Source organism: Toxorhynchites rutilus, chromosome 2 (genome assembly GCF_029784135.1).
Source record: "Toxorhynchites rutilus septentrionalis strain SRP chromosome 2, ASM2978413v1, whole genome shotgun sequence".
In the NCBI taxonomy this organism is placed as follows: Eukaryota; Metazoa; Arthropoda; class Insecta; order Diptera; family Culicidae; genus Toxorhynchites; species Toxorhynchites rutilus.
In genome coordinates, this window is record NC_073745.1 from 303,521,431 (window position 1) to 303,547,404 (window position 25,974).

The 25,974-nt window shown below is 39.0% G+C and overlaps 1 protein-coding gene across 2 annotated transcripts in view; it reads left to right on the top strand.

Annotated features, from left to right (window-relative positions):
* The first annotated feature begins 545 nt into the window (after positions 1-545).
* The window catches only part of LOC129769434 (GTP cyclohydrolase 1), a 65,094-nt gene continuing 39,665 nt past the window's right edge, over positions 546-25,974 (top strand). Inside the window, exon 1 of one of the 2 annotated variants that reach the window (XM_055771713.1) lies at positions 546-1,226. In XM_055771713.1, coding sequence (XP_055627688.1) covers positions 1,037-1,226 — 190 coding nt within the window. In that variant the 5' untranslated portion in view covers positions 546-1,036. Of the gene's footprint in view, positions 1,227-24,944; positions 25,178-25,974 lie in introns of those variants that run through there. The other variant, XM_055771711.1, reaches the window with a different exon arrangement.

A 25,974-nucleotide genomic window follows, 5' to 3' on the forward strand; every position in this document is an offset into this window, starting at 1 on the left:
TAGACTCTTTAAACGCGGAATTTCCTGGGTGAAAATACCTAAACCAAATTACAGGGAAATAGAATCAGTTCGTCCAAACGTAAGACCGTTGTGGAAAGTTTACAAAACCGACGCAGCGCTTCGAGGAAAAAAATCACCCCATTTCACAACTCTTGTTCACACATAGCCGACAAAAGGCATGATTCACCCACAACCATATGCGCGTTCGCATTTTTCGCCCCAACCCCCAAGGTGGACTAAATGCAGTAGCAGACACTACCAATCGTCAAGTGATTAAGTGGTAATTAAGTGACAACAGCCATCCGCCCCGTTGGAGAGACGGACGGAGATATCGTTTTGAGGAAACGCTCGAACCTACAGAAACAATCAACGAAACCGGCTGAACTGTCGAGAGAACTCTCCGGCGGTTTCTCGCGCCCTCCTCGGATCGGACGCAGCTTAGAATCAGCGATCGTCCCGCTCTCGTGTGGAAAATCAGTCATCGCGCGAGGTTTCGCAGGACCTCCAGGTAGACTTTAGCTAGTCGCGAGGCTCGCACAGTGAACTTCAGTTTCACCCGTGCGGTTGTCCGAGCAAGTCGTCCTCTCTCTATTTTCTGTGTGTTTGCGATCAAGACCTGCGCTACGAATTCGAGTGCCCCCTCCCCATTTTTCGCGCCCGCGTCCGTAACCTCGAGTGTTGTTGCGTTTCGGTTCGACTCTCGTGATCGAGACGACTAACGATCGTTTGGTTGGTCGGTTGTGGTTTATTTTTGTCAGTTGAGGTGAACCGAGCTACGACTTCAAAAGCACCAAGTTCTGACAAAACCGTACAACAGACCTGTGGGAAAGGAGGTGGATGCTTTGCATACCCGTCCGTAGCTAACTAGACTGACCAAGTGATTGTGAGTGATTCCGGTTGTGCGCGTGTGAGTTTGTGTGACCGTGCGCGTGCCAAAACACTCCCACCTGTGCACGCGAGTTTGTGTTTTATAAGGTGTGAATTTGATTACCGATCTATAGCGGGATAATCGAACCGGGGGTAGAACGAGGTAATCATGCCAAATGCTAGTGCCATGCGGGAACTACAGCTGAACGGAAGCGGCAGTAAAGAAGGGTATATGTCGCCACAGAACGGTACCGGCGGACATCATCATGAATTCAATGGAAATGGAATGCTAATGGGGATGAAGTGCACCTGCAAGGGCTCCGAGAGTTCCGGTTCCAACGATAGCAATAACAACAAAGGTTAGTGAGGGGAGGAAAACCTGTTTCGCTGAGATAAGAATATGTTCGGCAAACGTCACGGAACGATTACGCTCATGTATTCATGTACTGGGGAACCATGTTTGGAAATATTGTATCGTTAATAAGATCTGTGATTACATTCATCAATCAATGAAATGAAACATCAACACAATAAAACATTTTTTTTGCATTGCATGATGTAAATATGCCCTTTGAACAGCTTCGTTAATGTTTGTTTTTAGATATACATTATTTTCTCGTTCAAAAATGAACCAATGGAGGAGACACACCTTCTGGCAGCCTTCGGCTCCTTCCAATTGCTCGCACGAACATACACACGACATCATGAGGATCTTTTGCTTTGTGCTCTCAGTATCTTAGACCAGTGCGGCTTCGTGAAAATTCTGCGAAGATCGGCATTTTTTCATTGAACCTTAGATTTATAAATACAGTAAGTTAGATCTAATTCGACATCTAGCTAATTGGACAGACCTGTAATGCGACATGTTTCATTGGACATTTTTACCTCTGATTCGCGTTGACGGCATTGAGTTTGGTTTACAAGTTTAAGGGAGCGTCAAAGAACATTTGATTTTCAGGGGGAATGAATACATTTTTCTAATTCAAATTATGAATGAAAATCAACTTTTCCGTATCAAATTAGTAATCTATATAATTGAAAAACACTTTTTTCTTGCAGGTCACGAAAAAATCTCACTCGAAAATGATTTTTGAAGGCAACTTTATATTATAATGATAACATTCAGTAACAATACAGCGCGGACTCGATTATATACAGTCTCCGATTTCTTTTTACTGTATATAATCGAGTCAAAAAGAAAGTTTTTTTATTCGTTTTTTATGCATATATTTTTCATTTATTGAAAATAAAAGAAGAATTTAATTTTTGATTCATCCCTCTAAAGTCAGAAAACACCTTTCTCAATAAGAAAAATATTTTTTTTCCAGAATCTCTCAGGAGATGATAGATGATCATATTTAATGAAAAAAAGCCTTCTACGTGTATGTTCGAATTTCATGCACGTAGAAGGCTTCTTTTTTTTATTTATTTTTTTTTGTTTCGGACCCTGTTGCCTCAAAATGGCTCTACACTAAAAAGTACGCTACATAAGCAAGTTCTGTTGCTTGTAAATTGTAAATTTAGTACGGGATACAGTAATGGAACATCTAAATTAGTGAAATTAAATAATGTGTAATTATTCATTTTATCCTAAAAATTCATATTGAACTTTATTGATTCTATCGAATAAATTAAAACTCTCATATCACTCTACAATTTGTTTTTTGACACCCAACTTCTTAATTTCAATCTTTCTTAATTTCACTGCAATGTCGATTTAAACAATTCTTAGTGAAAATTCAAGCAAAATCTTCAAAAATCGCGGTTTGTACCCCCTGTACCTATAATAGCCACTTAAATTTCACGCTGAAATGTTACATTTTTTCTTGAAATAAGTGATATTTGAATGATAAAAACAATTACAATAAAAACAATTTTTTTTCAAACTGTATATAATCTAGTCCAAAATTGTATATAATCGAATCACATATAATCGAGTCTGTATATAATCGAGTTCGGCCTGTATTGCAAATGTATAGACAAATGGTTAAACAAATGTCAGAAATCGTGTTTCAAGTATGTAAATAACATGACATGATAATTTTCATTCAAATTTTTACATTTTAAAACAGGCTTCTTGTCTTCTAATCTGGTAGAGATTACACTAACGAGTTTGCTACACCAATGCTACACTGGGTGGTGCCTCGGCATGTAGAATTATATGTAAATTACTGTACACAAATTTATAACTTTTCATTTGTTGAAGCACTTCAAACTCCGAATGACCAATTTCGAAACCATCACTTAGCCAACATTTTGCCAACATATCTGTCAAGTAAAGTCTTTTTTTTTAAATAGATGATCATTCGATTTTCAGCCGTGGTCGATCTCGTTTTTGTTTAAAATAGGGGGTCTCACAATTTAATTACACCGTATCCAACACATTCACATACAAATTCAAACAACTGAATACACATTGGTAATCCACATTTTATTGATAATTGTGACTACGTTCAATAGAGAAGCTGTAGAAAAGGGGAAAATTTAAATTTTTGGTCCATCGGTTAGCTTTGAAAAATCATAACTTCAAAACAAAACAAAAAACAGCTCTCTGTTTTTTGGATATGTTATGTAAAAAATCCTCAGCTTTCTAGAAAAACTATAAAAACTATAGTGCCCTTGATCCGGAGACCATCAAAACTATGAAGAACAAATACAATCAATAATTATGAAAACAAAATCCATTTTGTTTTTTTGCAAGTGTAATATACCGATCATCGAAATCGGTGAAGTAATTCAAAAGTTATGAATTTTTGAAGGAAGTCTTTTTTGAAAAAAAAGGGAAAAAAGTTGATTTTTGAGACCACCCTAAAATTGAAATGGTTACCCTAATAAAAAATAAAAAAAATACGGGTCTAATGTTATACGATAAAGAATAAAATAACCACTTTTCACGAAAATCTGAGAACCACTAAATCGGTCTGGCATGGACTGGCTGTATAGAGATAAACGGCATGACCGCAAATTTTTAAAGATGTATCTTAAAGGATATTGCATCGCATTAACTTAAGTTTCTCAATCACTGACACGGTGAAGAAACGTTTTTCAGGTGAAAATTTCTTACCGTATTTCGGAAACGGTCTACAAGACAAGAAAAATTTCGAGTCCATTGTGGTATACTGTTATTCACTCTATAAGGAAGATTGTTCGACTGATGAACGATGTTCGAATCTGAATAACTTTATCCACATATACAGAGCTACCTTGAAGATACTTGACTTCAGGTACAATCTAAGAATAACGTAGACAAGTTTTAATATTTTTGAACCCATAATGTCCGGATGAATCAACGAGGTGTATTTGTGTTGATGGGATTTCAATTCTGCTTTGAAAACTGTTCGTGCTTTGATTGTGCAACACGAGTAATATGTTGAAAGTTTGTATTAAGATATAAAAATATTTTTCAATATCGCTGCGTTTTGTTACTGTCTTCATGTCTTCAAATGTTTTTCAACGTAACTCTTAAATATATATGTTCACCATAATGATGTATTTGGAAAAGTTGTTGAAAATCATAAGCAAATTTATAAAATTTCATGAATATGACGGTGTAACATGACAGACATATTAAAAGGACCTATTTACTATTAAAACGAAAATAAATTAGAAATATTTTTTAAAATATCTCGAGAATGGTTGCAATATTCGACGTACCGTAAAGTTCGTCAAAAATAGTTTTACCATCTTGGACTCATTTTTTTAATTTTCTACATGTTTTCTTTTTTATATGAACATTTTTATTTTATTTTGAAATATTTTTTTTCACGTTTAAACATCAATACTCTATAACTTTTTGTAAGACACTATTACGGTACGACTCATAGTTTTTGAGGTATAAATCATCAAAGATGTTGTTACTAAAATTGACACGCCCTATTAAAAAGTTACACTTGAGATAAAAAAATCCCAATTGCTGTGGAAAACTCATATTTTCTCCAACCCAAACGGAATACAAACTTTAATTCGAATCAAAAATACATGTTTTTAAAATCAGCATTTTTAGGACGATTTCATTTGGAATTGCTCCTTTAAGAGGATGAATCAAACAATAAAGTCTTCTGAGAACATATACAATAAATATATGTATATAAAACAATTAAAAGAAATTTGTTTTTTGATTCGATTATATACACTGAAAAGAAAGTGGAGACTATATATTAGGCTGTCAAAAAAGTCCTGCGGTTTTTTTTTTGAATTTTCATTTGTTCATAAAATTAGTTACAATCATCTGTTTTAAGTCAAATATGCGCCGTTTTGATCGATGACTTTTTCCCAACGAGATGCCAACTTCATAATACCCCTGTTATAGAAGCTCGCTTCCTTATTGGCAAAAAACTCGGATAGCCAATTTTCACAGGCCTCTTTTGTGGCTAACTTCTGACTACCTAGCTCGTTCGCCATGGACAAAAACAGGTGGTAGTCACTTGGTGCAAGGTCCGGACTATACGGCGGATGCAAAAGAACCTCCCATCCGAGCTCCCGGAGCTTCTGGCGCGTCACCAAAGAAGTATGTGGCCTGGCGTTGTCCTGATGGAAGACAATGCGGCCTCTGTTTATCAAAGATGGCCTCTTCTTCATGAGTGCTACCTTCAAGCGGTCCAGTTGTTGGCAGTACAGGTCCGAATTGAGCGTTTGGCCATAGGGAAGCAGCTCATAATAGATTATTCCTTGACAATCCCACCAAACACACAGCAGAACCATCCTGGCCGTTAATGAGGGCTTGGCCACCGTCTGAGCCGCTTCAGCGGGCTTCGACCACGACCGTTTGCGCTTCACGTTGTCGTAAGAGACCCACTTTTCATCGCCAGTCACCATCCGCTTCAGAAACGGGTCGATTTTGTTGCGATTCAGCAGCGATTCACATGCGTCGATACGGTCAAAGATGTTTTTTGCGTCAACGTGTGTGGCACCCATACATCGAGCTTCTTTGTGAATCCAAGCTTCTTCAAATGGTTAATAACGGTTTGATGACTTATCCCCAGCTCTTGGCCGATGCTACGGCTGCTACTATGCCGGTCTTTCTCGGCTAATTCAGCGATTTTGTCGCAATTTTCGACGACAGGCCTTCCGGAGAGTGGCGCATCTTCGACGACCTCTACACCAGAACGAAAACGTTGAAACCATCGTTGTGCGGTGGAAATGGAAACTGTATCGGGTCCATAAACTGCACAAATTTTATTGGCAGCTTGAGATACATTTCTGCCTTTGTCATAGTAGTACTGTAAAATATGTCGGATTTTCTCTTTATTTTGCTCCATATTTGCGACACTATAACTCACGAACGACTTAACCAAACAAAACACGGTCAATGACTATATTATAGCGCGCAAAAATACCTTTCCAACAAGCTATAGTATGACTCGATACAATGAATACAACTAGAGCTACGCGCTTACAACGACACCTCGCGGAAATACCGCAGGACTTTTTTGACAGCTAATATTATCTATTGGATGGGCAAAAAAACTAAAAAACTTGTCCACCAAAAAACTTTGCGCAAAAAGCGTCGAATTGCCTGGGAGCAAGTTGGCGAATATGGTTTGATCACCTAAAAATCAACAAAATGTAATAACAATTATTTATTTATCCTTGACTGGAACAGTGGAAACGCCAGTTCCATCAACATTGTAAATGTCACACGAAGGGAAACGATACTGAGCTCGTATATCTCCCAAAGTTCGAAAAAATGAGTAGCAATTTTCTTTATTGAATGCTATTAATCGAGCCGCTGAGGTATTTTCTGGCTTTCCCAAAGATAGCTTATGAGCCTTCATAAACATTTAAACCCATGTCCGTCCAGCGCATGTTCCTTTGAAAGGGTGCTCTATGCCATTTTTAACCGCAAGCGAATAGGCAATTCTTCCAAGCTGGACCTTTGTAAGACCAAACGCACGCTGGTCAACAGCGACCACAAAATCATACAGCTCTTTTAGTTGAGCGTCGCTGAATGTGGCTTTAAAGCGGCCTTTATTGGACGACGTATCCTGAAATCGATACAGATTTGATATTTCTTGCATAAAGAACATGGAAACGCAAATGCTGAATTGAAAATCTAACCTCCATGTCTGGAAATTTTCGTCGATAGCGTCTCAAAGTTGATTCCGAACACACCGAACTGTTTTGAAGCACCCAGAACAGACGAACCTTCTTCTATAGCTTTCATAACATTCTCCAAACTGGTGTCACTTTTTTTTGTGATAACATTTTCGGCTGAGTTACCGAGTACAAAGTTTGGCCTTGTTATGATGCATCTTCAGTAAATAGTAGGTGACGCTACCTACCTTCATTACAACGGGTCAAATTACCGATTCGTCATCTTGCTTCCCTCGCCAACTTGCCTCCCTCTCCCCATGCAGTGAAAAGTAATCAAAAACTGTATATAATCGAGTCCGCGCTGTAATAAGTTTTCCAATAATGCCATTGGAGCTCAATGTCCACGGTCCTGGGAGACGATATGTATTACAAATCAGTATAAATATACATAAGATAAATGACGTCGTATTCGGAAGCAGCCGATGACACCAAAGTGTGAAGTACAACGATTGGGGAATCCCCGAGCGTTGCGTTCCAAAACTGGTTCGGAATCCCCCAGCTTCGATTGCAACAGCTGTTGCAACGATTGCAAGGAGCAATTAATTTGAAACGTCGCACTATTATGACGAAACGACAAAATGTACAACACACCGCATTGATCGAACGCAGCTGGAAATTGTTACGATCTGTTCAATTCTCATCGTGACTCGGCAAATTTGAGAGAGATGACTCAGCGATTCACCTCTTTGAAACCCAAACGTGGAATACAATCACATTCGGACATAAAAAGAGACAATGTTTTATCGAATGAAAGTGAGCCGCCAAAATCCGCCCACATCGCGTCGACCACGTTTGTGTCATTCGTAAAATTTCCCACTTTATCTTGATGACGACAGAACCCAATCGACACGGTTAGCTCTGTTCTCTATTCATTGCACGCGACCATTACGTGTCTCGGAAGCCGATTGATGCCTAATCCAGATCGTGCAGAAGCTACCTCTCCTCACCCCACGTGATTTTAAAACACCGCATGGTTGTCTCTTGTGCAGAGCAATTTCGTTTGCTCACGTTGCGTTGGTGTGTCGTACGTGCGTGCGGTGATTCCTGGCCGACAGGAGGTTTTTTCCGTTGAAGACGACTCGGAATCACTGTTGGAGAATTCCTGGATTCATAACAATCTTCTCCATTCGGCAGACTAACAGTGTGCTCTGGGTGCTCTATTTGCTTTGTCAAATGGCCGCTCTCGAGATGTCATACACGGGCTCCCATAACTCCCATAAGGATGCGATAGAACGATTGAAGTCTACGTGAGGGAATAAATGCGGGTGGGCGGGAGCAGAAAGAATACCGTTCTTGTGTTTTATGCTGACAGTGATGAATAGATTGCGAGGCGGGTGAGGGGTGTTGTGTCTGTGTATGTGAGAGGAGGGCTGCGGCGGCACAGCAAAGAGAAGCTTATTGACTATGGGCAAGGATGTGTAACGACAATGCTTGTAGGGCCCCGCTATGGTGGTGGAGAAGCAGAAAGCATCAGGAGAAGTTTAAAAGCTTTTCTCTTGGGGATGATGCCATTCAGCGCAACCCAGCAGAACGGCTCTGAAATGGCGCTGAAGAACCCTTCTGGGATCGATAGACCGAAGCGATTCGTTCGTATGTGCTCTTCGCTACTGCCTTCGTACGATAAACGATTCATATCGTCTAAACGAGCAAGCGGTAAAATATCTACAAATGATTCATTTGACAAATAATGGAAAAAATCACCGTGATTTGCATAAGCACCCATTCACACCTTTCATTCTTCGTCTTTGTAGTCGCGCATATCATTATGCGTGGAAGACACTTCCATTAGAAGGCGCGAGTCACGATTTTGTTCCAAAGATATCAAAGAGAGAGAGAGAGAGAGAGAGAGAGAGAGAGAACACAAACGCGGAACGTGAGAGTCGGTGCTGCTTGATGTGCGGCGCGGGAGAGGGTGAAAATGGGTGTGCGGCTGTGTGAGGCTGGACTCCACAAGTCAACTCCATCGGGGCTAAAGTCGAAGCAAGGCATGGAAGCATGGATGCTCCTGGCTCACGAGCAGGGTTGCCATAATGAAATCTGTGTGTTTGATCTCAAAAAATCTGTTAATCTGAGTTTTTTTCTCAGAAAATCTGTATCAAAATCTGCATCAACACTTTGCGGTCGTTTGTCTGCTCTCAGCCACCACAGCAAAGAAGTATACTAATATTATAATTTATGCACTAAATATATCAGTTCACACTTTTTCTAAAAGAATATAAACAAAAGTTGTCATCCATGCTTGAGGAAAAGATGGTTGGAAAACTCCATGTATTGCGGCACTGTGTAGATGTGAAGAGTGTTGTTCTGTATCTTCAAACAGATAGATAAGAAGTGAAAGACGCCAAACTAATTATTTTTTGTGATACATGCGAAAGATATCATGCGAAGAATTATAGCAAATATTTTTTTAAACATAACCATAAAAACATTGTTCAGTAAATACTTATGAGAAGTTTACAAAAAAGTAGAAGGGTCTGAGCTTAGGGACACAGACATAAGTTTGACGAAAGATGTGATTGTTTGGAACAATTGTTTCTTTATGTAATTCTTTTCATTGTTCAGAAATCTGTTATTTTGACTTTTTTGAAACTCCAAATGGTGGCCATGAAAAGAGCCGTTTGTTATATTACTCATAACCGTCAAACGGGTTATAATGAACAGAAAACAAAATTAGCTTTCCTGCCAGAAGCTCAATTGTTCAATTGTCTAACTGAAAATGATTAATGAATATCAGTGTGATACATAATAAGGTGGAATGGTAGACGAAGTGTATGTGGATTGGTGAACAAAAAAATTATATCGTTATTGATTACATTGGATATGAAGAAGAAACAATAAAAAATACTTGAAAAATACTCGAAACTACTTACGATTTCGTGATATTTTGAGGCAAAATACATATAAAATCATAAAGCTGCTTTATTTTCAATGGTCGCCTATGGTATTGTTGGTCATCGGAAGTTGTAGCTTTACCCGTGAAATAATGTTTGTTTGCATACTATATTTTTTCACGTCACAAACACTGACACTGTGGGTCGTCACAATAACACTTTGGTATCGCTGAAATAATGATTTTATGAAATAATGGGTTATATTCTCACATGCACTTCACCGTAAAAACGAAATAAACGGCACGTCATTGAACTGACGTTGAAGATACTTTTAAATCATAATGATAAGTTTTAGTGGAAACTAATTTCGTATCCAGATGTCGACATCGCACCGTTGTCGTCGAGGATACACTATCCAGTTTGTTTAATACAACGAATTATTGTACATAATCTTGTGTTGCATACACCATTCACGGGAAACAAGATGAAAGAAAGAATGCATAACATAACTATAACTATTTCCACTATTGATGTCAAATTTACCGTCTAATGGTATATATTATAACATATATCCTTAGAACGATTAGAAATAAAAGATGTAGTCATACGTCAAAATAAAGAAATCTAGTTCATCTTTCATTAACTCACAAAGTTATACATCACTGCTATTTCAAGTAAAAATAATTGCGACAAGTTTGACACATGTCGAAATTTAATACGTAAAGGGTTAAATTTATAAGTTCAATTTTGAAGCATAATCTTCAGCATAGTTGTTATGAATTTTACGATGTTGATGGTATACACGTGAAATTTCGCTTTCACTGTGCTTTAGTAGGAACATATAAACAGTGTTATTTATTTATTGTAAAGCTAACCGATAACCTAGGCTTTTCATCTTTTAGCTTTAGAGAAGCTTTAGAGAAAGGAATACTACATGATACATATAAATGAAAAAATGACTCTCATTGAGACAGATTCTATATGAATAAAATTGGTAAGTTGGGCAAAAATATTATTGAGATTAAGCCATACCTAATATTGGATCGTTATTTTGAAAAATATGTAAATCTGTATAAAAACCAAAAAAAAATCTGTAATCTGTATCCACAGATTCTTGGTTTCAAAAAGTCTGAAAAATCTGTATAAATACAGATTATTCTGTAGATAAGGTAACCCTGCTCACGAGGCATGATTTCCTCAATCAGTGTTGGCAGAAAATGAGTGTCACATCGGAAGTAAAAAAAACTAAATTATTGTAATCATTATAAAAAAATATTTCGAAATAGAAAAAAAAAATATACTCAAAATTGATAAATGAATGAAAATTTATCAAGTATATTTTTTTTACTTTTCATGACACTCCTTGGATAATGATAATGTGCCTAGAAACGCAGTGAAATAATATGGCTATTGATATGATGTAAAAATATCGAACTCTTATATTACATGTAAAACTTTGTAGGGCTATACTCTATGTCCAAAATGAACCCACAACGCTCAATGCAAATGAATACCGTTAAATAAGTAAGGGGCTGTCCACATACCACGTGGACACCTTTAGGGGGGTAGGGGTTACAAAATGTACACGCTTGTCCACGGTGATGGGGTAGGGGGTATAGATTACATCCACGTGGACACTAATAAATATTTTGAATAAAATATATAAATATCTGTATTCAATAATATATGAAAAATATTATGTATTTCTAGGAAATTTATCCGTATTTATGAAGTAAAGGCTATCTCATAGAACAGCGCGGTGGAAATTCTATATTTCTTCCTGTATTTCAAATTCTTTGCTGAAATTTGTATTCTGGGACTATTGCGCATGAGTAATATTCAAAATACACGACCTTGCTTTGAATGTTTCGATTCAGCGTCTGCTGGCAATGTAAAAACCGCTAAGTTTATGTTTTTTTAAGAACTCGAACTACAAATTCTTTCACGCGACCGTAACTTTCGAAAAATCTCCCTAGCAGCGATGCTCTTCTTCATTGAATTGTAATATTTTCTGAAATACGCTCATAGTTATTGGGTAGTCCAGAAAGTTCATGTGCGCAACTGATGATAATTGATTCGAGACGCTGATCAAGAATAATTCTCGGTATACGACACATCAATTAGCAGGTTCCTTACAGGTATCTATGTCCATGAGCACCTGGTGAAGCTTGATTACCCCTTTGAACACGGGGGAGCGCGATACCGCTCCTCTTGTTATATGCCAAAAGTGCGGGGAGCGCGATAGCGCTCTTCTTGTTTGATGTTAATATTTTCGACTTGGCTCCTCTTAACGTAGGATTTCGTCTTTCGGGTACATTAGTTTAAGAGGACTTCACGCGCTTTGTGCAGCAAATGATAATTACGAATGAAATTGTGTTATTATTATATTTTCTTTTTTTTTTGAAAAAATAATATATATACAAAAAGGAAGTCAATGTTAATCAATTTTATAAAACCCACTTTTTATGTGTGTTTTTTAAATTAATACAACTTTTGTGACCTAATCAGTTATCCGCGTCAAGGCTCTGCATAGTCAACTGAGGATAGTCAGCTGACTAACTGACTGACTATATCCATAGTCAGTTAGTAATGACTTTTGGCTTCTTCACGCAGTTTCTCCGCCAAAACGACTGAACAGTCAGTCGGGCGTTTAGTCGCTTTCTCCCTCTACCGACTCGACTATATCATTTCATTCTTCCCGGTCAAATTGTCCTCATTGCATTTTGAAGTGACTTCCCCCAAAATGAATTCGTTCCTCTCTTTCTCTCTCCCATGTACATGTGCATGCATCGATGTTTGAGTTCAACGTGGTTTGACATTCGCTACAGGTGAGCTAGATTCTTTTGTATCGTACACGAAACTTACACGTATAAAATAACGTGCAGTGTGTGTGCGCTTTTTTGCACGCCTAATACTAACTAATACTAACGCGAGGACCTTTGTAGCATACTTGATAAATGTCTAAGTTCGTTGGTTTGAGTTCACGATGAGTAGACCAGGGGTTTTCAGATTTTGACGTAGGACTACGTCTAACCGGAAGATATAGGGGGTGAAATGAAAATCTAGGCACTGAACAAGAAGGAAAAGATTTGGAACGCTTATAACTCGAGCATTTCTCAATAGATCGCAAAGGTTTTTGCATCAATTGATAGAAAATATATCTACGCATCTATCATAACGAATAACATTTCATTTTTCTTGAGATAAACAATTGAATAATTGTGAAATATAAAGCATTGTCCAAATGCACTATGTGCCCATTTTTGATTGGTCCATTTTGTGCTCCTCAAATCGTACCGACCAAAACGACCAAAAAGGAAAAAAAATGAACGAAACATTGGTCGCAGTCTCACACATGCATAATTCTCGAGCCAGCCAGTCAGCTTAAAAATCCCCGCTCCGCTGCCATAACGATCATTCTCATCCAAACCGTACACCACATCGTTTCGCATCACATCACATCAACAAACCAACACAAGCAGCCATGGTTGGATATGGCAAAGGAGGAAAAGTGAAGGGAAAGGCAAAATCCCGCTCGAACCGTGTTGGTCTGGAGTTCCCCGCAAGGGTAGCTAGGCCGAGCGCGTTAGTACTAGTGCACCAGTCCACCTAGCCGCCGTTATATAGTTTCGGCCGCTGAAGTGATCGAGTTGGCTGGCAAAGTTGCTCGCGACGATAAGAAAACCCTCATTCAGAACAGACCACATTCGGTTCGGTAGACATCAGGACAACAACAGACAGTTGCAGCGAGTGGCGAGTGGCAAACGCAATCGCAAAACGGCAGCAGGTAGCATAAGAACAAATGTTTGTTCTTTATACAAACTGCTTTGGTGGCAAATCCACAACAAGGCGGTATCGAGGGTGTTCGAAATGGTTTTTTTCAAAACCACGAGTACTGAGTTTTCTAAATTGGAACCATGCCATAAAACACGGCGCTTTTCAGGGCCATTAAACCTTCCAAAAAAAGAGTTTCAGAAATACAGTTCAATGCTTTCTAAAACTATATCCCAAATAATAATAAAAAACGAATTGATGTTTTTCAAAATTTGTTTGCCAGGATATGATGAGTATGAGAATTTGGCAGTTGTTCTGAGCTTATTGATGGTTGGGGACTTTCCCGATTGTTCAATTTTCACCAATTCTTAAATTGCTTCTAGATTGAAAGTACAGTAATTTACATTTACCTCGACATGTAGCTAATTGGGTGGACCTGTAATGCGGCATATTTAGTTGGACATTTTTGTAAATATAGAGTTCGGGGTCCAAATTATGACCCCACATTGAAAGTCGACACTGTACCACTGTCATCGTAAATGTTCAATTACAGGTTAAAATAGCCTCCAATGCGACACTGAGTGGTGCTTCGGCACGTCGCGTTAAATGTAATTTACTATACAACATGTCACAAGCTGGATGGGAAGAAACTTTCCAACTGTGAAAGCTGTGGCGAGTGGCAAACGCAATCGCTAAACAGGAAGGTTTAGCCGAACAAGATGGGGATATCGAGTGATAACAATATAATAAACTCCTTAGATTAAAGATATGTTTTGTGATCCTGAAAAGGACCCTTTTGACGTAGGACTACGTCTAACCGGAAGATATAGGGGGTGAAATGGCACTGAACAAGTAGGAAAAAATGCAAGATTTGGAACGCTTATAACTCGAGCATTTCTCAATAGATCGCAAAGGTTTTTGCATCAATTGATAGGAAATATATCTACGCATCTATCATAATGAATAACATTTAATTTTTCTTGAGATAAAGAATTAAATAATTGTGAAATATCAAGCATTGTCCAAATGCACTATGTGCCCATTTTTGATTGGTCCATTTTGTGCTCCTCAAATCGTACCGACCAAAACGGGCAACCAGAGCAGCAGCGAAATAGAATGAAGCACGATTGGAAAGGAAAAAGAAAAAAAATGAACGAAACATTGGTCGCAGTCTCACACATGCGTAATTCTCGAGCCAGCCAGTCAGCTTAAAAATCCCCGCTCCGCTGCCGTAACGATCATTCTCATTCAAACCGTACACCACATCGTTTCGCATCACAACACATCAACAAACCAACCCAAGCAGCCATGTCTGGACATGGTAAAGGAGGAAAAGTGAAGGGAAAGGCAAAATCCCGCTCGAACCGTGTTGATCTGGAATTCCCCGCAAGGGTAGCTAGGCCGAGCGCGTTAGTACTAGTGCACCAGTCCACCTAGCCGGCGTTATATAGTTTCGGCCGCCGAAGTGATCGAGTTAGCTGGCAAAGCTGCTCGCGACGATAAGAAAACCCGCATTCGGAACAGAACACATTCGGTTCGGTGAACATCAAGACAACAACAGGCAGTTGCAGCGAGTGGCGAGTGGCAAACGCAATCGCAAAACGGCAGCTGGTAGCAGAAGAAAAAAGTTTGTTCTTTATTAAATCTGCTTTGGTGGCAAATCCAGAACAAGGCGGCATCGAGGGCGTTCGAAATGATTTTTTTCCAAAACCACGAGTACAAAGTTTTCTAAATTGGAACCATTCCATAAAACAAGGCGCTTATCAGGGCCATTAAACCTTTCAAAAAAGAGTTTACGAAATACAGTTCAATGCTTTCTAAAATAATATCCAAAATAATAATAAAACACAAATTGATTTTTTCATAATTTGTTTGCCAGGATATGATGAGTATGTGAATTTGGCAGTTGTTCTGAGGTTATTGATTTTCACCAATTCTTAAATCGCTTCTAGATTGAAAGTACAGTAATTTACACTTATCTCGACATTTAGCTAATTGGACGGACCTGTGATGCGACATATTTAGTTGGACATTTTTGTAAACATAGAGTTCGAGGCCCAAATTATGACCCCACATTGAAAGTCGACACTGTACCACTGTCATCGCAAATGTTCAATTACAGGTTAAAATTACCTCCAATCCGACACTGAGTGGTGGTAATGCGACGTGCCATTGAATGTAATTTACTGTAAAATATGTCACAAGCTGGATGGGAAGAAATTTTCCAACTGTGAAAGCTGTGGCGAGTGGCAAATGCAATCGCTAAACAGAAAGGTTTAGCCGAACAAGATGGGGATATCGAGTGATAACAAAACAATAAACTCTTTAGATTGAAGATAATTTTGGACCCTTTTTAGCCTGCATGTGAATCCAACGAGCGAACAAATCGTAATGAATGTATTTTTTTGCCATCGCTCCCTTTTAACGCTCATTCGTTCGTCTCGTTGGACTCGCCCCTCTGGCTGAGTCTGCCGATTTGTATCTATCCTGTGAGCGTGTACCGCTATAGTATAAAACGCGCGGATCCCAAAAAAATATCTCATTTTCTTTCAAACCGTAAACCAGTGTGGTTGTACGGCATCGTTTAACATCACATCGCATCACATCATAAAAAGAAAACAAGCAGCAACGTGGACGTGTGGACGTAACAAAGGAGGACATGTTAAGGGAAAGGCAAAGTCTCACTCGAACCGTGCAGGTCTCCAGTTCCCTGTTGGTCTCATTCACTGATTGCTCCGCAAGGGTAACTAGGCCGAACGGATTGGTGCCAGTATACCTAACAGCGATTATAGAGATAACTGATGATAACTGATGTTGAAAATTGACTGACGTTACATCTGCATTGCATAGAGAAATAACTAAGGAGCAACACGATGAGCTATGTATTTCCTGCTGCTCTGTTCTTATTTTAAAGGACTTTAATCCGAAGGTCATCCGTCCCTGTCCGTCCTCGTTTTCAGAAAGCTCGTTTATTTCTCGACAGATCGTAGAGTTCGTCTCCAAAATCTCAGTTCTTTTTAATTTTTATTTACTTTGTTTGCGGAGACTACAAATCTTACAATTCATTCGTCTCCGAAACCACAGCTTAATGTACGGTAATGTGCTCAATAGTGAAATATATGATAGTGAATGAGCTGATGACCACCTATGCATTCCCTATCACAGCCATAATTTTGATTGTACGATATGTGTATACGCCGAAAGATGCCCGACGTTGAACATTTAATAAGTACAAAGCCTTCAGAAAAAAATCAAGAATAAAGGTTGTAAAAAAAACGCAAAAACACAACACCAAAGGTTCTTTTCAGAACCCCCAACATGTTCATAAAGAGTAAACAGTAAACTAATCCATTTTTCAGGTAGATAGGTAGGAATTCACGTAGGAGAAGAAAATAAAACAATATATTTAAAATATATATTTAGCAAAAGCTGTCCCCTTTGTCCTACGTCACTCCGGTTATGTCACCGACATTACCCACCCGTCTTTTTAGCCTGCATGTGAATCCAACGAGCGAACAAATCGTAATGAATGTATTTTTTTGCCATCGCTGCCTTTTAACGCTCATTCGCTCGTCTCGTTGGACACACCCCTTTGGCCGAGTCTGCCGATTTGTCTCTATCCTGTGAGCGTGTACCGCTAAAGTACAAAATGCGCGTACCCGCTGAAAAATACATCATTCTCTTTCAAACCGTAAATCAGTGTGGTTGTTTGGCATCGTTTTACATCGCATCGCATCACATCAACAAAACAACACAAGCAGCAACGTGGACGTGTGGACGTGACGAAGGAGGACAAGTTAAGGGAAAGGCAAAGTCCCACTCGAACCGTGCAGGTCTGCAGTTCCATGTTGGTCGCATTCACTGATTGCTCCGCAAGGGTAACTAGGCCGAACGGATTGGTGGCGAAGCACCAGTATAACTAACAGCGGTTATAGAGTTTCGGCCGCCGAAGTGCTCGAGTTGGCTTGCAAAACTGCTCACGACAATAAGAAAACCCGCCTACAGAACAGAGCACATTCGGTTCGGTGGTAACAACTAGTTTCAGCGAGTGGCAAATGCAATCGAAAAACGACAGCAGATAGAAGAAGGTAAAAGTTTGTTTATACAGACTGCTTTGGTGGCAAAACCAGCCACCGTAAAACACGGCGCTTTTCAGGGCCATTAAACCATTCAAAGAAGAGTTATCAAAAGTTTTTCACAATACCAATGCATTCTAAAGTGACATAATATGACATATAATATAAACTGTTTTTTTTGTTTATGCTTGTTCTTGAACTTATTGGTGGTTGGAGTCTTTTAAATTGATCATTCAGTTTTCACAAACCCATGCATGGTTCCCGAATTGAAAGTGGCTACAAATTACAACACATTGTATGCAGGATGGCATTCACGAATTTTCTCGGTAGCAAGAACTGCTTTCTTTGGTTGATAACAGATGTTGAAAATTGACTGACGTTACATCTGCATTGTATAGAAACATAACTAAGTTCTAAGCAACTGTAAGATAGTGAGAAAAAACTGAGAAAATTTGTTAAAAAAAACGCAAAAACACAACATCAAAGGTTCTTTTCAGAACCTTCAACATGTTCATAAAGAGTAAACAGTAAACTATTCCATTTTTCAGTTAGATAGGTAGGTATTCACGTAGGAGAAGAAAATAAAAAAATATATATTAAAAATATATATTTAGCATAAGCTGTCCCGTTTGTATAGTCCTACGTCACTCCGGTTGTGTCCCCGACATTACCCACCCGTCTTTTTTTATGGCAGATCACTTTTTATAGCAAAATAATTTGACGGAGCACCTGCATTTTTTAATCAATAAAACAAATCTTATTTGCATTGTCATTACCCAACTGTGAACAACTCTATTTCGGTTTCCAGTCGCAGTTACACGACATCTGACCCGGAGTAAACAAGATAAATCACTATATGCCCAGTGAAATGAAATTAAAGAATTTTAATTTTTAAAGGAGTTTTCAGGCGGTAGCATTTGGTATAACTTCGCGGAGCACAAATTTCCCGCGGAGCACCATTTGAAAACCCCTGGGGTAGACAATAAAACGTCCATTGATGGGGTAACTTCTTATTTGCATCAGAAATCATGTTTTCGTTCCTCTTTATATGGACGTAAAAATAGAATTGTGTACGCGGGTATGAATTAGTGTCAGGGGGAAATGGAAGTGTGGATTGAAGTCAGTTGAATGAAGAGGCAGATTTGTATTCATTAGTCGAGTCAGTTAAAATAACCACTGACTGGACTAGTTCACCAGTCATCCTCGCTAGTCAACGCTAGTCAATTCATTTTCTAGTCAAGTCACTTTTTGTTGGCGGCGACTGCCGGAGCAGTTTTAGTCGAAGCGAAGCTGCTGAGAGTAGCGTCGGTCCTCATTTTTTACCTTCGACGATTTCGGGCCCTGATCCGCGTTCTTTAGTATTTTTTTTTTAAATACCCAAACTCATCCGCATTTTTTGGCATATGCTCAATTTGCTCCGCACTCAAATGGTTAAATAAAATACTACAATGTATGAGTTCTACACTTTTTGAACGAAAACATTAAATGGATCGCATCTCCATCAACAACTCGCTTTATAAATGAAATGAAAACTCGCAGTTTGAAGCAAATCGTGACAGGCGAAGAAAAATATAATCATTTACAACAATGTTGAGTACTAACCTCGAGCCAACCGCGAGTAATCGGTTACATATTACTAACATAGTTGTAAGCAAACATTGTCGAACAATTGTCAAACAAGCAAATGAAACCAAATTAGGCATATGGTTTTAGGGTGCGATAAATGTTTCTATGGTGGTTAGACACTCCATCCTCCTCTCTAAGGGAGGGCTGCCATACAAATGGGCTCTCTTAGGGTGGGCTGTCATACAAATGAAAATGAAAATAATCTTATATTATAATGATGAGTTTTGGTAGAAATACTAGGATTTTTTTAGTAAAAGGTAAATTCAACGGGGTCGATTAGAAGATCAATCAATGAACAGTTCTGCGATTGGACTCATGAACTTGCGCTTAGTAAGAAAACGTGGGTGTTTGAAGGTATTGATAACAAAAAACAAATTTTGGGCGGAACGAAGTTTGCCGAGTCAACTAGTCTAGAATAAACGTTCAGATTTAGCCAAGCTGTCCTTTTTTAGAATAATACCAAACCTCCTGTTTCTTTGACAGCCCTCCAAAATTCTTAGAGTTTGGCTAGAATGGATAATCCACCCGTTATCTTTAGGTATTGCGTTTTCTGATTATCACTTGTTCAGGAGAAAACAAAAAAGTTCTGCGATGATGTATTTTGAAAGTTGCGTGAAGGATGGCGAAAGATTGTGGAACAAAACGGGGTACTTTTTTGCTTTTGATTTTTTCCATAACATCGGCATGATTATTCCAAACAACTCAATATTTCACAAGATTTATGAAGTTGAACGATGAAAGATCATTGGAAGATGAAACGCGGGACTCATTTTGAAGCTCAGACGAGGAAAGATTTTGCGATAGTAAACTGGTTGTTCTGTCACACAAGAAAATTTGTTGCCATTCTAATGGCGGGTTTACACTAGGGAGATCTATAGCTATAGATGGATTTATTCACCTAAAAATAGGTGTAAACGGGTGAGAATAAATATGATACACTTATTCGAGGTATATATAACTTGAATAAATTCAGCATATGTAAACGCTTGTGAATTTCTCACTGGTGAGAAATCACTAAAGTTGGATGCAGTTCTACTTCAGGTGAATAAATTCACCGAAAATATGAATATATTCATTATAGAAGTTCACGCTAGTGTAAACGATTGATGCGATTTCTATAAATCTCATCATATTTCTTCACATGAATATATCCCTAGTCTAAACCCACCCTAAAGGTAAAGGCTTCATAATGTCTCTATCATAGAGGTCTTGGCCCTTATTAGCCAAAAACCATAGCAATAGATTTTTACAATCTTCTCTCAATCTCAATTTCTTATCACTCTGGAAATTTTCCAATGCGAGAAAAAAGTGATAATCATTTGGTGCCAGGTCCGAACTATTGGTAGATGCATTAAAACATGGTGGAAGTATGGAAACATCCCAATCATGAAAAAGAACAAACAATATCTGAAAAATAGAATATAATATCTGTTTCGTATCACCTCTATCTCACCATATCCCATATGCCATATCAGTCAGGTACTGGTGCAAATGCTCGCCTCATTGTTATTAAGGAGATTTGTCACACCTCCCACACGTGTGTTCCTCCACTGTAGCACCACTCCTGCCCTTGGTGAAATATGGCAATGAAATACGGAACTTGCCGGTGAATTAAAAATATTGTAAATGTACAGCGATAAGCACTGCGATAAGATCGATGACGTAAGCTCCGAAATACTGTGGAACTTGAAAACTTACACAAAATTAAACTGCAACAGTATCGCGCGAGCTCATTCCCCAATATTTTCGGATGGTGTTGCTAGATCTGTTCGTATGATGTCGAGATCACTAAAGCTCACTTTAGTCAGAAACTTTACGCAAGGAATCAGTTCTATCTCGGGATAGCTTTGATATACTCTGTCCAACTTCTATTAGACCACCCTGATTATGTTTCGTTGGAACACAAACAGTTAGAATTTCAACAAGATCCATTCATACATTCTAGAATGCTTAGAATGAAATATATTTAACGTCAATTTCGTTCAAAAAAGTTGTTTGTTCATTTATTGTGCTTAAATATGATAATTTCGGCTGCCCAGTTTCTATAATACCATTTCAAAATTCATAAGTATTATCAATGAAAAATTCAAAACAATCGGCTGATTTACATGACAATAATTGGCAACCTTGCCATTTCGCTTAATAACCTGGAAAATTCGTGTTGACATACTATTTACCAAATTTTGCTGAACAGATTTCTCGATATTTTTCCTTTTTTCCGGTATTGCGACCTTGAACTCTTCAATCGTGGTGTACCCCTTTCCTTCAGTGTAGATCCTCAGGATTCAAGTCTTGAGAGCGAGCCAGTCAGTCCAAAAAAATAAGTTATTGGTCCCTAATCCATTTCAGCAAAACCATGCTACTACTCATACCAACAAGGAAACTATGTTGGTATGAGTAGTAGCATGGTTTTGCTGAAATGTGCCACGCAAAAACGTAATCCAAGAATGATGTGAAGGCTATCTTAAGCTTTCCAGTTGCACAGAATCCCACCCAAACCATGCACGAGCCTCCACCAAAATTCCTGGTTGGAAAATCCTGTTCCTCCTTCCGTAAATCACGCCAGTACCCGTTCAGGACCATCCAAATTGAACTTTTTTCGTCAGTGAAGATGTTCTATGCATTGGAGATCTTTTCGTTATGGTTTAAAGCAAAGTGTGTTCTTTTGGAAACATTCTTTGTCATAACACATCATGCCCCATTGTCGGTTCATGTGAGCTTTGGCAAAACTCAGACGTCTTCCGATGTGATGTGGTCTAAGATGAGAAGGATTACGCTTTTAAGCACTCTTCATGTGAGGACTTTTCGCCAAAACTTGACGAATTGTCAACCGAGAAACATTTAAATCCAAATATTGCTTTAATTGCATAAGTGATTTTGAGGTATTCGAAGCTGTTCTAGCTATTTCCCGCTTCTTCCGGTCAGAGAGCTTCGATTTACGTGGCTCTCTCTCTCTCCATCTTACCGTATCCTTGAGAATTCGCCAAATAATTGAGAACTACTTGATGGGTTCGTCCAATACGACGAGAAATTTCTCTGATACTAACATATTCTTGGTGAAATACATCGATTTGTCTTTCTTCTCTCTCCGTGAGCACTTTTCCCTTCGGCATTTTCCAGATTTATTGAACAAAACAACAAGATTTATTAATCAAATGTATCTGGTCTTATAGAAACTTGACACTTGAAAAATTAATTTGAAAATCATGCAGTGTTTGGTAGTCACCAATACCTCACACTAGAATAGAAGTTGAAGCATTGTTTGTTTACAATGACTCATATTAGCAAGATCATCACCTGGTCTTATAGAAGTTGGACCGAGTGTAGAATGGAAATGATTTGTGTTCAAAATGAAGGTTTACTGTCGTACTAACGAATGCATTAAAAAATGGAATTCCGGATGGAGATGAAAATAAGCTATGAAGATAATTCAATGGACCAAATTTTCCTTGAATGCTACATTTATTAGGCCTTCTGAAGAAAATATTCGACACCCTACCGGGCAGTCTTACGCTAGTTCACCGAAATCTTAGACATGCTCGATGAGAACATATTTGTCAGCATGTTCTTCAGCTCTTTCCTCGCCTTGACGATTAGATGCTCCTCTGTTTGACCAAAAAAAAATATTGCAGTAGATCCTCCGTTTGTGTCTCGCCCAAAAATTTTCTATTGGTTGCAGCTGGGGGCCTTCGAGAGGGTTGGCGGACTTCGGTATAACGTCTATCGTCAGCAGTGATTTGTTGTCAGCCTAGTCGGCCTAGAATGCCCTCCAAGGCGCGTGACGATGAGGCTACCTTACTCTCGGTCTCCCTCTCTAGCTTCTGTTGCACTTTACGGTTGCTCAGCACTGTCGGCCGATCAGAACCAGGCTTTCTTTCGACGCTCTCGCAATTTTCATGAAGACAGATGATGGTTTAAATGCCGTATCGGCTATATCCGGCGGACCCAAAGTGCCTCAGTATGTCCAGTATGTATCGAACGTAGTTGTTTCAGAGTTTTCGCCAAGACTTCTGCAAATCAACTAAATTTTTTGTTCTACTGAGCATTTCTGTAGGCAGTTCATTGAATTATATTTTGTAGTGTTTTCTATCGACATCCAAAATTTGTCCATTTTTTTAATGCATACGGTATCAGAATAAATATCGAGAAACGATTCCGATATAGTTCTTCTAAAAACACGATTTTTCGTTTGAAAACCTTGCATCAGTCTTAGGAAATTCCGCTCCTCAATCTTGTCGACTACTTCATTGCTTAGTCTCTTCATCTCAGCGAAATTCCTTGTGACCTTCATCTGCTTCCGTTTCAAAATTGTTTAATATTTCTCGATTGGGCGAAATTTTCAATTGGTTGAGTTGATGATTTCCGATGCAATCGACCCCATTGTCTTGGAACCAATGAATCTTTGCTATAGTGGAAACTATCCAAATTTGACCAAAACTTCCCAGAATTTTTATTTACTTTTGTGTAATAGCAAAAGTTTTGACGTAGGATTACGTCTATTGGGAACATTGAAATTGAAATTGAAAATCGAAAATCGAGCGCATCGTGGAAATTGTGCAGTTTCGAACGCTTATTGCTCAGTCATTTCATGATAGATTGATGAAATTTTTGCGTCAATCGATTTCAACACTCCATAACATTTTATTTTTTTATATTGAAGAAAATAACATATGTTCGACATATGTCGAACAATTGAAAAATCTCAACCCCTATCCTAACGGAAATACCCACTTCTGATTGGTCGAAATTGACGACACATGCGGCGGGTCCCTAACAGAGACATCAAAACCAAGCTGCCTGGGGTAAATCGGCATTGCAAATACATGAAAGTAGGGGGAGCTTTGGTTCCCACCGAAATGTGTTCCCCAACAGAGACATCAAAACCAAATCATTATCAAAGAGTTTAACGATATAATTCTCCAAACATATCCAAAATCAACAGATATCCTAACGGAATCCTACGTTAACTATGCGGTCGTGTCTCGGACAACACCCTCCTGTCATTTTTTTGAGGTACTCCTCATTAATCTCATAGTTTGATTTGTGTCGAAAACATAATTTCACTATCGGCCGCTGATATCCCTTGCCAGATTAAAATATGTCTAGAAAAATTGTCAGCAAAAACAAGTGTGCCAAGAACCCATTTTTAGATACCTTTCGTCGTCCATGTTGAAGCAACATTTGGTATGGAGAACGAAAAGTTCCACGTAGACGGATTCTTCGAACGTTCATTTGAAAAGTTGATTGATTGATTGTTCGATGGGACAGCATCCGAGAACTTTTCAATACAGCTGCTGATCGTAAGCTCAACTACGTCGCGTTCTTTAGCCCATGCAAATGGTGCAAATGACGTTTCACGGAAACACACGATTGATCTAGCCAAGTTCAACTACTTTGCCAAAATATTTTTTTTCCTTTTTCGGTTTCCATGTTATGGAGAACTTCCATAACAAAATGTTGCCAAAATATTCCAGCACCAACCTGTTAGAGCGCTGTAGTAACATGATATCGAAACCTCATGTTGACTCCCCTAGCCACCGAATCGGCAGCACTGGTCCCTACCATCGCATTGAGAGCTAACGTGTTTTGTGGGATTTCTTTTTTGTGTCGCCGTGAATGGTCGATTCCAAACACACAGACATATAAATGCTGGCGCCTCGAACGGTGCCTTTTCAGTTGAACAACTTGGGCGTTCAAATTTAGACCTGCGAGTGGAGAGTGTTTAGTGGCTTTCAGTGACCTTCACAGCTTCCGGAGGCATCATCAAAGCGACACAGCAGGCTGAGAAGCCTCACCATCCAAATCGATATCCTTCTCCTCCGGGTGGGTGAAATTAGCGCTGCTGGTTGGTTCGTGACGCATTTCCTGACGAGTGTAGCTGCAGTGCCGATTCAGACTCGGCGTGTATTGGTGAGTTGATTTTTTTTTCCTTCCTTCCTGTCTGCGTCCGCTTGCGTTTCCTGCGGATGGGAGATTGTGCCGTTTTGAAAGGAAGACACGGATACTGGACGGACGGGGGCGGTTGGTTCTACGCAACGGTTCAAAGTCAGGTCCTTGGAGGAAGCAAGGCCTAGAGCTGTCAAGTGCAGCGAACTTGGCGCGCCTTTCCAATCACGCTCGGTTTTAGAACGTAAAAGCATTGAACTTAATAGCCGCTCGATGGCAACAGGTGACTCCAATTCGCTACTAACTGAATACACAAATAGCAACAGTTGGTTATTCAGAAGTGCTTTAGCCCGAAGCGATAAGGGGGAGGAATCCCATTACAGCATGGGTGGGTGAGTGAGTGAGTGAGTGAATAAGTGAGGAAAAAACCTGTTGCACTTTAAATACCGATTTATGATGAACAAGTGGTAACTATGTCATTACTAACGAACCAATCCTGTCTCGATCGTTTTTATTTGCGCCCCCTAATTTCGGTGTACCGTCAAGCGTAAAGCATTGGCCACTTTGTTTTCCAAGGATAGAACTGTGATTACGATACATTAGGGTGGGTTTAGACTAGTGATATATTCATGTGAAGAAATATGATGAGATTTATAGAAATCACATCAACCGTTTACACTAGCATGAACTTCTATAATGAATATATTCATATTTTCAGTGAATTTATTCACCTGAAGTAGAACTGCATCCAACTTTAGTGATTTCTCTCCAGTGATAAATTCACAAGCGTTTACATATGCTGAATTTATTCAAGTTATATA